This window comes from Amblyomma mixtum, chromosome 2, assembly GCF_055824585.1.
Source record: "Amblyomma mixtum isolate Tamu chromosome 2, ASM5582458v1, whole genome shotgun sequence".
Classification (NCBI taxonomy): Eukaryota; Metazoa; Arthropoda; class Arachnida; order Ixodida; family Ixodidae; genus Amblyomma; species Amblyomma mixtum.
The window spans coordinates 205,785,928-205,801,525 of NC_143013.1; the positions used below are offsets into that span (position 1 = coordinate 205,785,928).

Here is a 15,598-nt window from a genome sequence, read left to right on the forward strand (position 1 = left end):
TCTCAACTGCGAAATCGCCGTTTAATCATACTACTTCGCATTACCAAGTGACGTCGGCACTTTGCAGACTGCATTTCTTTCTTTCTTCCTTTCTTCCTTTCTTTCTTTCTTTCTTTCTCTCTTTCTTTCGTTCTTTCTTTCTTTCTTTCGTTCTTTCTTTCTTCCTTTCTTTCTCTCTTTCTTTCTTTCTTCCTTTCTTTCTTTCTTCCTCTCTTGCTTTCTTCCTTTCTTTCCTTCTCTCTTTCTTTCTTTCCTTCTCTTTCTTTCCTTGTTATTTGAGACAATTTAATACAAATTGGCTCATGAGGCAACAGCAAAATGCCCGGATGGGGCCTAACTAGGCTATGCCCCCCTGACAGCACAGATAGCACAAGTGTACATATGAATATACATCATACGCAGACCCAAGTATAACACATCAATACAGAATACAGAAAGATACACACCGTATTAGGTTACACTCTAATCTCTCCGTAGAGAGAAAAGGAAAATAACTTATTTGAACTGTAGTAATACAAAAACAATTTCTTACGTACTGCATTAAGTTTATCAGTAAACAAAAATGTTTCACCAAACAAAAATTTGTAATGTGAAATGCAATCCAGTGTACATAAGTAATGGAATACGACCTATAGTGCACGATGGTAGTGCAACATAATACAGATTAATAGCACCAAGAGTTTCCTTAAGAGTTTAACCCATGCACCTCCTGCTTTGCAAATTTGCAACTTTTACGATTACTAGCGCAAGAAAACCAGATACTGGTATTGTGCGATTAACCTTAAAACTTCATTTTAGAGAAGTTCGTTAAGTATGGGAATAGCGGAACCAAATTTTGTCGTCTAAACTTCACGCAAGTATAGATGTATCAGCCAAATCAGTCTCTCAAGGCTGAAGCCATGTGGCTGGTAAGGCCATTAATGATTTGTGCAGAGTAAACTGACTATCAAGGTGAAGTCAAGCGTGGAATTTTAAAACCAAAGGCAGGATAATGCTCTAGTTCTTTCGGTGACTTTCGAAGCTGAACAACTACACAGCCACGCATCCGGTAACGCAGGATAAAAAAAAGCAATGCAGAAAAATATAAAAAAAGTTTAAAGCTGCGGCACGCTGCTCTCACGATAATGAAGCGCCATAAGGCTAATAATTATTTCTCTTTGCAGCCGCCTCGACGGAGTGACAGCGACGTCAAAGCTGACATCACATATTTTTTATACTACTCTTTCCAGCTCCACGTCGCTAAAAACGCCGCACTTATCGGAGCATACATAGGCACGTCCAGTCGCAGAGAAATTCTTTAGCTTAGCCTTCTTTCTTGGCAACCCAGAGCTGCATTATGGCTTCCCCTCTAGCCATTTCTCTCTGCGCATGGCTAATACTGACGCCAGCTTTCGCCAGTCAAGGCTTCCCCGATAATAATCCCGAACTTCAAGACTACCAAAACGAGGAGAATGTAAGTCAATGAAATGAAAGCAGATTAATGACGCAGACAAGGTAAGTCACCGCACTGAAGAATAGTAAATCATCAACTTCGAAGAGAGTTCAAGATGTCACCCTTGTTGCACAATCCATCGTTGGCCAGAGTCCATCACCGTCTTTTTCCGCCAAACCAGTAACATTTTATACAACCGTTCATGCTTCGAAGAATGTCGTTCGCGAGCAATGAGTGGAGGTTTACTGAAAATGCATTGCTCGCACCGACATCATGTTTGGCTGCTGTGGATTTCACTAGGTCATAATAGAAAGCACAGTGGCATCCCTGAAGTTCAATACAAGAATTGCTACGTGTGCTTGCACCAAACTAGTTACACTAAACAACAAAGAAATTTTCGGCATGACGGCGACATTCACGAAGCGTAGTTGAGTGATGAACGCTTTTTTTTCCACTGACCTCTACATGCTGATATCTGGCCGCGTTACATACCAGTAAACTGCAATTCCATTTTTTGTTTTGGATAGGTGGAGAAAGCGAAGCGGTCGTACTTTCTGTGGGATTTTCGGAGTGCTCGACATAGCACTGTTCCTGCTACCAGTTATCGCTGGATGTCGTGGACAAAGCTAAAATTATATTTCAAGATACCAAAGCCTTATGATGGGCAGCGAAATGCGCACGCCCTACTTCATAGCAAGAGACCTTGTTCACGAATAATTGTTCGTGCACATCGTACGGGCAAATAACTACGCAGAACTAATGAAACTTCCAGAACGGAGTAACAAGCGACGATGACAAAAGTGAGAATAGAATGCACACCTCTTGATTCTTGTTATCCCTTTCGTGGCTCTTCCCTTTTCCGCTGCTATATCTAATGTCCATGAACAAAGCCTTTTTTCAAATTTCCTCGTTTTTCTAAGTGCGCCTGTTTGCATTTAGAAATGTATTGCTCAAAAGTCAAACATGTTTGCCGTGGAACAGTTGGTTCGAGTTATAGGCACAAGATGCATCATATAAGTGTGTCGGCTACGAGTTCAGTGTAGTGCAAGAACTATGGTTTCTAAGATACACAGCTTAACAGCGAGGGTCGCAAATTGAAAATATTGAATGAATATCGTACAGTTAGTACATGGCGATAAAATACAGAGAATCTCACTGGCACTTGCACGATGTCGGGAAGCGGCTTTGAACATGTTAAGCCGGTACCTTAACTGAGGAGAATATTCAAAACCATAATTCAAAACCAAGAGATGCAGAGTACCCCGGCTAGCTTCATAATATAATGGAGACAAAATTGAAAATGAAGAGCGTGAGAAGAGTACAACGGTTCCTCATAGAATTCTGAGGATCCCATTATTCATGGGATTCTGAGGAAAAAAGCCTACCTTGGCCAAATAATGACCGCAGAATCGTGGCATGAGAAGTGGCATGAGAAGGACACCTATTACAAGAACAAACTATGGCATGCAACATACAGACTTCCAGATACCTTTGTTGTTGAATCGTGTTGATGAATTAGTCAGTTTTACGAAACCGATGTCCAAACATTTTCTAAAAACCCTATTGTTCAAGCATGACTTTGTATTTGTGTAATTTTGTGCTGTTTCTTTTGTTTTGTTGTACCTGAAAATGTATGTCTGTATTTAGTATAACCGATTTTCTTTAGTAATGTTTCTTATAACGACATGTCTTGCTTTCAATATATTATAGTTAGATGTTCTGTTATTGCAAAGCAATCAGCAATTCTATGTTAGTCTGTTTTGTAAGTATTTATGTGTTAATGCATGGCGCAAATCTATATGTGACCAAAGATTGTGTGCTCTTCACCTGCTCGCTGAACGTCATCCGAAGCGAAAGCCTTTGTCAGGCACTGCAGCCTTTAGCTTTCGCTCCGGCTTTCTGCAACAGAAAGGAACAAATAAAGAGAAAGAAAGAAGAATTGGGAGCAGGAGGAGATTACCATGAAATGCTTTTTGTTGGCATTATCCCGTTGCGGATAGCACCTCATGGATATTGGCCTAAAGGAAAGCAGGCAACACTTGCGTCTTGGCAGTGCTCACGTGTGAAGCTGAAGCCTGGAGGACAGCGCAGCGTGTTAAGGGAAGGAAAGTAATTGGGGTTGCGTCACAAGGAGGAAAGCAGCTTATATCACAAAAAGAACTCATGTGTTTGTTACTTTAGCGGACGTAAAGAGGATGAAATCAATTTGGCTGTGGCGTAGAATACCATAGAGTTTCTTACTATTACCTAGAGGGAAAGCTGGCAAGCCGTCTATGGGAGTTTGCATGGAGACCCCACGTGACCACCTCAGCCACCATGGGCGCTCAAAGCATCATGGGGCGGTGAGCTACTTGTTGCGGAACTGTAACTTTTGGCCAAAAATAATAAAAAAATAAAGCTGTTTGATAGCTACAAACGTCCTAACATTCAATATCTTGTCTAATGATTGCAACAAACGAGCAGAAAAGCATTTAAGTGCAAAGTTTGCCTAAAATAAGACATGACTAGCTTTCCCATTGGCCAAGTGATGAACACTAAAAAAACAAATATTTCGTAATTAACAGGCGCACTTTTAAAAGTAAATATGTTTTCAGAAAAAAATGTTGTTGTTTAGATACTTTAAGAGCTTTTTTAATGGTATTTCGGAAGAGTAAAACCTTTTATTGGCGTCGTGTGTCGTCGCGTCTTCACTACTATGGCTTTTGCACACTGCGTTCGCGCGAAAGTCATCTGCGCACAGACGAACTACGTTTTCGGAATGAAACGCCTTAGTACTGCCACTCTGTGTTCCCGAAAAACTACGACTGTGCCGCAACAAGTAGCTCACCGCCCCATGATGCTTTGAGCGTCCATGTTGGCTGAAGTGCAGCGCCGCCAGCTTTCCCTCTAGGTAGTAGTAAGAAACTCTATGTAGAATACGGAGAATATATAACCGATTCTCTGATCGACCAAGAAAGTGGCGACGTAAGTTGATAGATACGGAAACCAGAAAATGGCAGAGAAGCCTTTTATCCATATCTGCGTGCAGTCAAGGGAAGTAAATTCATTTTTCCACCGTAGGATATGTGCTCCTACCATGCCTGCTAGATTTCCTTCTGAAAGAAAGCAAAAAACACCTGTTCGGTTTTCTTAGAATCTTTGCAGTACTGTACTGCAAAGACTGTACTGTACAGTAAAAAGTCCCTATGCGACATGGGAGCAGCCGAGCAGCTGGGCTCAGGTGTAGTGTAATGAGTAATCATCTCCACTGCTAAAATGAACTGCAGCCAAGAAACTTTCCCTAAATACCGGAGTTCCCGTTGTACAGACCACAGCGTAAACATGTCCAAATCTTAAAATTTTATTCTGTGCGTACTATGCTGCAATTTTGCTTTCGAATACGACGAACACATGATCCGGTGAATTTTTTTTTCCTTTCATATTGTTACGAAGAAGACGACGCTGGTAGTGGCGCGGGACGGAGCGCACGCGCTAGACCAGCGGCCATTAAATCATCTTTTGTTCATCGTTCATCGCGCCTCATTCGTCGGCTGGCCGCCACGTAACAATATTTTCGCTGTGCTTTTGTTGTAACCGCGCGGCTCACTGCCTTGAGCCGCTATCATTATTTCGAAGAATATTCTTTGCACGTATGCTTTCTGCAAAGAAGATACTTTCCGGGCTGGGCCATCGGCATTTCACTTCCATGACACATGCGCATAGCTCCAGTTAAACAGATCAGCGGCGAAAATAGTCTAAGAGCGACGAATAATTAAGGATGCTGCATTATCTACGAATGGGAAATGCTAATGAGTCACCATAACGCCCATCTTTCACTGTTAGATAAAATCGAACGCAATGCATGCATGAATATATTATCTTAAGTCTCCACAGTACTATCAGAGACAAAAGTGGTACACTCCACGCGGCGGGAGCCGGAGCAACGGAAAACTGCGTTGCACCGCCATCTACAGGCGGCATCTGGGATCGAGACAGCCAATGCGTGACCTTTATTGCCAGCAGGCATGTCACTTGGCTCATTTCAATTTTTGTGCTTTAGCTCACCAAAATGCCACAGTTTTCCGTTGCTCTGGCTCCCGCCGCATGGAATATACAACTTTTGTCCCCGATAATACGTACACCTGCTCCTGCGGACTATGTACCGGACGCGTACAATCTAGTAACAATTCGTTTTTTCAACACGAATTGAGCCTATGGGCTATCGACCGAAGGGGGCCTGGAGTCTGGAAATTTCGGAACATTGAAATAACATATCTGCTTCAGGTTCTTCATTAATCCGGCCATGTTGTGCTATAGGCTGGCCGTCTTGTTGGCTAGACCAACTCGTTTGAAAAAGGCGATGCGCCAGGCTTCAAGCCATAGCGCAGGACAGCTAATTTTTCCAATGCAAATATTCCGAAAAAGATGCAGCGCCTGCCTTTCCAGCAATATGGATGCTCTCATATGCATGCCAAAGAGGAATTACTCCTTTACTGAAATCCGCATTCGATATCGGGTGTATATTTTAATGTGTATATTTTTTTGTTCTTGAAAAGCCGTGCAAGATAACACAGTTATGTCTCTGGAGGCGGATTCTGCGGCATGTGGGACACTAAATTAGACGTAATAGGTAATTAAACGACTATTAATAAACTTTTATTACGTAACTATATACTTCTTGGACTTAGAGCACAATTTTGTCGAAGGGATCGGAGACATACAACATGGTGGATGAAGCCAGCTTTCAAATTTTCGAAATGGACACCGTGGTTCGAGCTATCCACCGTGAAATTAGCCGCGCAAAACGAGCAGATACCTAAAGCAACACGCGCGTTCCGCCGGCTGCAGTATAGCCAGAATTGACGCCGGAAGCACACGCCCAGAGGCCGCGATATGAAGCAACCTTCCTTTGGCCTCGAGCCGATCGGTGCCTTTTCCCTCTGCACCGCCGCAGACAAATCATCAACCGAAGATGCAAGGATAGCCGAAGCGTACAGCAGCGATGCCGAAGAACCACTGCTGCTTTTCTAGAGTAAATTTCATGACTGACATAGATTGTTCTGCGCCGGAGCGGTTACTCGGTGGTAATGGTGCTCGGCTGCTGACCCGAAGGACGCGGATTCGATCCCGGCCGGGGCGGTCGCATTTAGACTGAGGCTGGAGCCACAGCCGGAGTCGCTTTTTGACGCTAAACTCCATAAACCATAAATCATAAGCCGCAGTGTTAAGCGTCACAGCGCAGCGGGAGAATAGTCAGAAGCTGGTCTGGCAGCTGTTACAGTATTCTCCGCTGTAAAATCAGCAGCAGCGTGAACGAGTCATGTAGCTCATGTCTGCATGAACACGCTCTGTGAAGTGGACAACTTGGGAACGCCTAAAGAGGAACGCAACGTGGCAGACATGAGTCTCTCAGAGTTTAGTGCGTATAAGGGCTTTTTTCGTGTCCAAGAGCACCACGGCGCGAAGTAGGGCTGTTCAATGCTGGGCGCACGTGGCGCGTCTTTTTGGTGTGTCGGGTCGTTTTGCGCGCATAGTTTCACTTTTCATATCTCGAACCGCGATCAACATTTAAAAATTTTAAAACTGGGTTCACCTATGACCTACATAACCTATGAGCTATGACCAACATAAGCCGAGTGTGTTACTGGGCAGGGCGGTTCGGTTCTGTCGTTATGGAATGTACAGCGCTGCGAGGCGACGGACGTAGACGAGAACAGACAATTGCGCAGTTGTCTATTTTCGTCTATGTATGTCGACCGCGAGCGCGCCACATTCCATAATAGCAGGTACATTTATTCAATGCAGCTCTTGTCAGTGTGGAGTATGGCTCTTCATGACTGAAACATCGTAATTAAAGAAAAACATTCGCGTATCTCATTGCAGTGCTTCCCATTGAAAGGGCCGTGGTACATGGTGGATCGAAACTACGAAATTGATCCCTACTTCGGAGGTACCGAAACGTGCATCCGAGGCACAGAGACAGGCCCCTACCCAGAAGGACCTAGCAACGCCACAGTGGAGTATTTACCCGACGTTTCTATGTGAGTAACTATGCGCAACCATCTGTCTTGAAAAATAGTTGGGGATATGGAAAAAGGGCCAAGGTTGTATACATGCCTCCGTTTTCGGAAACCAGGTTGCGGAAGCCAGCTGTTAATGCACTCACCATCAACGTGAAATGCTTTATACAAAAGTAGTGACCTCACGCACCCGCAGAATTGGCCCAGGAAAGTTTGCGTTGAGTCTCAGCAGGGCAGCTGGTTGAGGCAAGTAGTTTACTTATGAAGTTAGAGACGCACAGTGAGCTGGACTTGAAGACAAAAGGTCGGTCTCAGCCATCGCCGCAGCCTACTCACTGTGGAAGGCATCAGGAATGGAGTCAGTTTCATTTTTGATATTTTCATGCTCGATACCATTAGTGGTAAAAGCTAGTAATAAAATGCGACAGCTTCCAAAAGTACATATTCTTCAGTGTGTATTCATCGCATTTTGCTTGCAAGCGTAACTCATTCAGTGTAGGCAGTCGAAAACAAACATTCGTAAAGACACTGCTACATTTTCACTTAGTCCATCATTGTTTACATTTTGATTTCGAATTTCCTTTTTTTCACGATGTATAACATTGCTCAGGTGAGAAACACTTTTTCGCCATAACACATCCCATGCAGCGGAGGACGCAGCGACGACTAGTGCGGTTTGTAGGCAACCAACTAAATTTACTTCAGCTCTATCTTAATACACTGAAATGTCAGGCTAACCTAGCAGTTCCGCCGATAACCCATCATACTTTTTCCAAATGGGAGGTCGTGCTTCGTAGCACAGACCGAGAGGGCCAGCTAAAGCTCGTACATCCGGAGATAGCCGCGGGGGCCCTTTACTGGGGGCTCTCCAAGAGCGTAAGAAAACAAGCACAACCCTAAGCACTGTGCAAGATCTAAATCTTCTTCAAAGCAAAAAAATGTTTTTAATTTCAGCCAAACAGGCTATTCAGGACGTTGGAAGAAAAGCGAATGCGGTCTGTGTTCAGTTTTTCAAGAAAAAAAAGTTAGGTGGTTATTGCGGCTGATGCGCAGAGGTTTGTGCTTGCATTGAGACGGAAGTGTGACTGATTTGTGGCCACCAACCTAATTCACTCTCACCAAAGACATTTATAGTTTCCATTTGTCAAATAATTTATTGCAGTTTTGTTCATTAATTTAAAAATGCAGTTAGTCCCATCATTAATGCAAGTGCGACTGTTTCAAAGACAGGGCGCAAACTAAAAAAAAACGGGTCCTTGTCTTGCGACTGAAAGAAGTCTAAATAGGAAAGTACACAATCACTGCGCCGTGCAGACAGAGGAGAGCTGAAGGAGACGCGAGATGAAAGATTAAAACAAAATAAAAGCGTCACATTAGCCGAGCCGGCTACGGCGGCCTCCTCAGCAACAGAAGCCTCTTGCTTGTGGCAAGGATCCTTCGTGACAATCGGCGAAAGGCTCTAGATCCGAAACTCGAAGGGCCAGAAATCCAACCAGCCAATGAGTGGGTGCGACGACTGATTTGCTATAGAGCACGTGGTCGGGGGGGGGGGGGGGGGGGGGGGGCGTGACCTGGCTGACCAATCATATTATCACAGTTTGGCAGGTGGCGATTTTCAGTCCCTCTTCCGTATGTCGTCCCCTCCTTCACCTCTTTCCTAACAGCGACGTGGAGGCGTTCACCGAGAAATAAGACAGTAACTCCGCCTTCCTTTACTTTTGATTTTGACCCACTGACAATGCGGCATCAAACATTCTTCGTCTGCGGTGGCAGATATAAAGCCCTTGTCGAGCCTACTAATGTTAGGGCACTAAAACGGCTACCACTATTCCTGTCATGGCTTCCAGGCAGGTGATTCTGACGCGGATGTCTTCCCCTGGCTACGTTAAGAACGTAATCCACGTGGAGACCGTTAGCGGTGAGTATTGCTAAAAAAAAACGAGGCGTTTTTTTCCGTTCTTTGGCGAACGTATACTTGTAAAGACACCGGCCCACTTGATATTGACATTTCTTTGTTTATTTTTATTAAATAAATAATTGGTTGTTGAGATCACCTCTGTCCCTCGTTTTGAAAACCAAATCGCTCATTCTGAACTTATCGAAGGTATCTACAATTCTTGGGTGGATCACTTAGCGGGTACTGAGCTCTTACGCCAGACGGCGTGCCAGAGAATGAAGTTTTGGCATGATTTCATTAGAAACAAAGTGGTTCTTGCATTTCTGTGTCTTGTCCTTTGGTTTCGCTTCTTGCGAAGCTCTTTATTTACGATACTGCAGGAGTAGTTCGGAGTCCACATACGCTAAACGAAAAGGCGCCTCTGTTAGGGTACATCAAGTAGGAGTCAGTTTTTGTTTTTCTTTATTTCATCCTGCAGATCATCTTACAGATCCAAGCAGAACAAATACATGTTAGATAACACAGATACACGGGCAACAAGTAAAATAAAAAGAAAAACCAAAAATAAAAAGGTATGCAGGATGACTATGCGCTTACGTTTTATCGTGTCAAAGAATTCCACTCACTGATGGTACGCGGGAAAAAGGAAATTTTAGAAGTGTCAGTTCTAGCAAAGTACGGGGTAAGTGAACCGGGATGATGGTGACGTGTGATGCGTGTAGCTAAAAACGATAAATAGGGCGCAGGATCAAGGGCCAGTTTGTTATTTATGAGCAAGGAAAGTAATTCTAGCCGAATATTTTTTCTTCTTACCTCAAGAGGTTGGATACGGTTAGATTTCATTAGCCCAGACGAAGAATCAAAAGGTGAATATTTAGGATAAATAAACCTCGTGGCTTTTTTTTTATTCTTTCAATTTTCTTAATATTGGTATTAGTATAAGCATCCCACACCACGGATGCATAATCGAGCTTAGGCCTGATTAGTGAGTTAAACGCGAGAAGTTTAACCTGAGGGGGAGCTTTGGAAAGTTTGTTTCTTAAAAAACAGAGTTTGCGAAAGGCGGACGAACAGATATTTTCCACATGTGAATTCCAGGACAGATCGTTAGTTAATGTTACACCCAGGTATTTAAGACTGGAAACTTCTTGTAGTGGTGTTTGTCCGAGATGATACCTGTGCTCAAAAATATTTTTTTTATGTGTCACGCGAAGGAAGTTTGTTTTTTCTTTGCTTAAAGCCATGTCCCATTTCTGGCACCATGCAAGGATGTTAGTTAGAGATGGTTTGGTTTATGGGGTTTAACGTCCCAAAGCGACTAAGGCTATGGAGACGCCGTAGTGGAGGGCTCCGGAAATTTCGACCACCTGGGGTTCTTTTACGTGCACTGACATCGCACAGTACACGGGCCTCGAATTTCTCCTCCAAAGAAATTCAACCGCCGCAGCCAAGATCGAACCCGCGTCTTTCGGGCCAGCAGCCGAGCACCATAGCCACTTAGCCACCGCGGCGGCCTAGTTAGTTAGAGAGGTGTTTAGGCCAATCTGGTGATTAGAAAATGTAATATCTCTGTACAGCAAGCAATCAACCGGAAAAAATCGAATCTCAACGCCGAATCTCTACTAAATTACATTTGTAATGAAATGTACAATACTTTCTTGCAAGCACATCCGAAAAAAAAAACGGATCCTTTCGCACGCAAATCGGTAATGCAACAAGTTTAAAACTGTGCTTAACATATCACACTCTCGATAATCCAACAATATTTTCTTACTTTGGAAAGAAGGAACAGCTCAATGTACAAAATGCAAATGTCTTGTTTACTGCCAAAGAACAAGCCTCTCTTTGCATTGACATCTTAACCCTACCGACAAATAAAGCTATAGAAAGTTGACAGCTTCTTGAAACGCATTCATCACAGCCTAGTGTTATAGATTTCCGCTCTAATAATATGTCGATCTCTCTGTCCCGAAGATCCCAGCATCACCTTCAACATCACGCTGGCCTACGTAGATTGCGAGCACTGCAAGATTCTCCGGCACAGCTATATTAACGAAGGTAAGGGGCGGATTCAAACAACTAGTGAACAAATGCGAGTTTACGATACCAATTACCAGCTACTGCAAAGCTCTCAGAATGCTTTCTAATAAGACGTGCCCTTCTGCGCAAGATGCCGACGCGGACAGTCGTAACACATTTTTTTTTCACACGCCCTGCTACAGGGTTGAACAGCAGCTTGGAATCGGAAATGCAACAGTCTGTCTATTGACTGCTGCGGATGAGATATTATGATAAAAACAAAATGTTTCCCTTATATCTCCCGCAGTAATTGCTTGCACTTATCGGTTGAAAAACACTTCTTGAAGACTTAGTACAAATTAGGAGAAAAATTATAGACACAAGCTACAACATCAGCTGCAATTGTAAATTGCGTTGCATTTTCGCGTCCTACTTGGGTGTCATGTCATGCGCTGCCAGTCTCAATTATAATATACTCTCTTGCTTAGAGCTCATGTAATGTGCTGCATGTCGGCGGAGATGAAAGAAACGGCAGCGGGCAGGTAGGTCAGTGCCACGTGGGTGCTGATATGAGTAAGAAAATCTTAGGAAGTGGAGACAATTAAAGGAACACGATTGTTGGCAAGTAGAACTTAGTCTTCGGAAGACTTCAACAGTGAATGTATAACTCCCTCTAACAAGAAGCTGATGGCAGCCATACAGACAAAACATACAGGCTTGTAAATCTTTGTACTCATGCACTCAAATCAGAAAGCAATTCTTAACTTAGTACAGCACCTTCCCCCAACAAGCGAGTTACTCCAGGTATCACTGTCGCAGCAGAGATCATTGAATGCCAGGCTCTAGTATTTGCTCTAAATTTTTTTTCTCAAGATAACCCTCTTTAGATGGTGGAATTTAGTTCAGGTATTTTTGATCCAGCTCTTGAAACCCTCTTGTAGTATTCTTGATACTTTCTCTATTTTGTTTGCCAGCAATCGCATTATTTACACATGTTCAGAGAACATGGAGGTAACGACAATAAAAAGTAAATGCAGCTCCTGAATGGCTACATAAAGACGGTGGCATTCGTCTAAATCTCTATCACAAGTGTGACTGCTGTGAACAGGAGCACACTTTCAATTGACAAAGGATATTTCGGGAAGTCACTAAACGCTTAACGAAAACCAGCACCTTTTTTAGTGTTGCTAATGAAAGAAATTCAACTATGACAGGTTGCAAAAGACATATATATTAGTCATTAAAGTTGAGTTTACCGCACGCGCAACTAACTGATCTTTCTGTGTCTGAAGTAATGGATAGATGTTTTTATGTAGGATGCATAATTATAAAGATGCCAAACTTTATTAACATTTCTGACCGAGAGGCACCAGCATGTGCTGTCTGAGATGGTCATGTAACAGCACACTTACCTGACGCTAGCATGGGTGAAGCATAGATGGTAAAGGTAATTGCTAGAAATCTCGATGTGCAATAAGCATAAATTAAGTTGTAGATCAGAAGCCGTTTCACCTGTCAAGATTCGACCCCAGTCGTGTCACACGAGAAGCTCTACGAGCATACCCGGGGCCTTCCAAGTCACAACCAACCGGCCACTATTACACGAATGTTAGCAGGAATGCCAACTATACAGGGTGTTTCACGTAAGGTTTTCAAAAAATTTTTAAAAATAAAGTTTTAGAGTTAGAAGAGCGCTTTTTCTCCTTAGCATTATCGTCGGTGTAGTACATCAGAAACACGATAAGACATGATAGCTAGCAGGTTGGTTAACTAACATTGAATAATTAACTTCTAACTATAAAAGTTAGGCTCCTTAAATATTGAGAGGCGTGTAGCCCGTCATAAATAACATCCATATCAGTTTTTAGAATTTCCTACATGTGGTTACCTACGGCGCTGTAGCTGAACAAATTTTGGCTATTTCCACGAGTTACATGCACTCGAATGGTGGCTTTGCCTGCATGCTTCTCGAAACCGCATGCATCTTGGCGCGATGTTACCAAAATATGTTGGGCCACAACGCCGAGGGTAACGGCGCTTTCGAAGTTCTAAAAACTGGTAACAATATTACTAACTACACGACTCCCAATAATTACTAACATTAATAGCTACAAAGTTAAGTAATCAATATTAGCTTACCAACCTGCAAGTTTGCGCGCCTTATCTGTATACAGAAGAACTATCCCGCGGACAATGCTATGACGAAAAAAGCGCTGTTCTAACTCAGAAAGCCTGTTTTTAAAAATTGTGTAAATGTTTACCTGAAACATCCTGTATATACGTATACGAGGTGAAGTACACAGCTCAAGAGAAGGTTCCGATGCTGAGGAAGGGTTAAAACAATCACGATTAGGGAACCGAAACTGCTGCGGTAAGCTACCTCCCCTTTTATATTTTCACATTAATGCGCACACCACGAGCAAAAATAAGGTACTATGCGAATTTTGTTTTTCATTCGTGCTAGGCCCCACAACTGTGTAGTCACCGATACCACGTATTTATTGAGCCTCTTGTGGCCTATGTTAAGTGACGATGCCTTTCGATGAGCGATTCAAAATAAAGAGCAACAATAGCGGCAATATGAGGAAAAGAAGGAACCTCCAACTACTTTTTTCGTTTTCTATTGGCTGCTATCAAAGGCTGTAGCGACATTCAGGAAACACTATCAAGAAACTATGGCAAGTGTACCGTGTCTCTCCCAGGGGCAATAAGGCCATGACCATCGCAATACATGCTTGCTTTGAGTTGCGTACCGTTGGGTACCAATTACTGCGACACAACTTTTGATTTATTTAATTTTACACCCTGCAACCTCCGCGTGAGACTATCGCAGGAGATAAAAATAAATAAACAAACACCGACAATCACCAGCATATGAAATGCAATACCGAGGCTCCAAAAAGTTCCGAGGATATATCAGGGATTCCATTAATGATATTGCTACTTTCATTGCCGCTGCAACGAATGCGAAGTATTTCCTTAGAACACTCAGTTTCTTGCAGGGCAGGGATGCAGCTACTGGGTTCCTGAAAGCCAGCTTGGAGTGAAGAACGCCTGCTGCCTATTCGTATATGAGCTCCTTTGCGGCACTTCTCCCAAGTATCCGATCTACAAGGCTTTAAATGACGACGCCTGATAGAGTAAATGGTATGGAGTGCGAAATTTCGTGCAAGCCCTGCAATTGCACAGATTCTGCGTTTCTCAGTAAGGGACGAAATAAATATTATTTAACATTTTCTCTAGTAATTTCCTTGCACCAGCACAAGTTAGTCCCGTCAGTCGTTCTAGTCAGCACCCGCGGAACAGAGGACGAATGGTCTGCTCCCCTGGCAAATGATCTGCCTCGCGTATTTATTAGGCCCATCAAAATTAAGCATCCAAGAGCGTATTTAAATAGAACTAGCACCCAATAAATCAACTACTGCGTGATAACTATACCTTACTCGATTTTAAACAATTTTAGTATTTGTGCTTTCTTTCAGTAGCCTCTATCAGGCAACTACTTAAAAGATATATGACCAACACCTATTAAATACCTCAGCAACGTGCATGGACACAGACCTTTAGATATAGTAAGGCATAGCCATAGAGCAGATCACCACGATAATAGGAAAGTTTGCGTTTCGTCGTCTGATTTCTCGCTGCCCTGAGGCCAACTTCCAGCACGCACAGTTCTCGATATTTAGATATCACCGTAAAATGCTGCGTTGGCCTCACCAGACAAACTCTTCACTTTTAATTTGCGTTGCCCATAAAATGGTAACGTTTGTAATAAACGCTGTACTTTTGCCTCATTTATCCCCCTTGTTCAGTTCCCCGAACAGTTCCTGCACCGTCGGTTTGCAACAAAGGCGTCACGGATTTCCCCAAAGAACTGACGGCAGAGTCCAGGCATGAAACCTACATATATTATTCGGCCACCAGTTTCTATTCTGTAGCTGGTCACCGGAAGTATGAGCGTAGTTCGTGAAAGACTAAAACCTATTTCCGAAATACTCAGGTAAAGTGCGAAGCAATAAAATAGCCAAGGTAAGTTGTTGGGCGAGTTGGTTCCGATGTTCCATGACTACAGCGCAACGAACGGGACAAGAAGGACACAGGCAGGAACACAACACAGCGCTGTGTTGTGTCCCTGCCTGTGTCCCTCTTCTTTCCCCGTTCGTGACGCTGTAGTCATGGAATAAAATAACCATTCTGGCTATCACCAGAGGTGGGCTGGCTATGACCAGTAAGGCATCAAACCAACATATA

General features: G+C 43.2%; 1 protein-coding gene across 1 annotated transcript; it reads left to right on the forward strand.

The window, feature by feature from the left end:
- The first annotated feature begins 863 nt into the window (after positions 1-863).
- Positions 864-14,483, forward strand: LOC149362332 (uncharacterized). Its single transcript, XM_089568264.1, has 6 exons — positions 864-908; positions 1,328-1,453; positions 7,295-7,452; positions 9,279-9,349; positions 11,303-11,386; positions 14,350-14,483. Exons 1-6 carry the CDS (start codon positions 864-866, stop codon positions 14,481-14,483), a joined length of 618 nt encoding a protein of 205 aa, XP_089424390.1.
- The last annotated feature ends 1,115 nt before the right edge of the window (positions 14,484-15,598 follow it).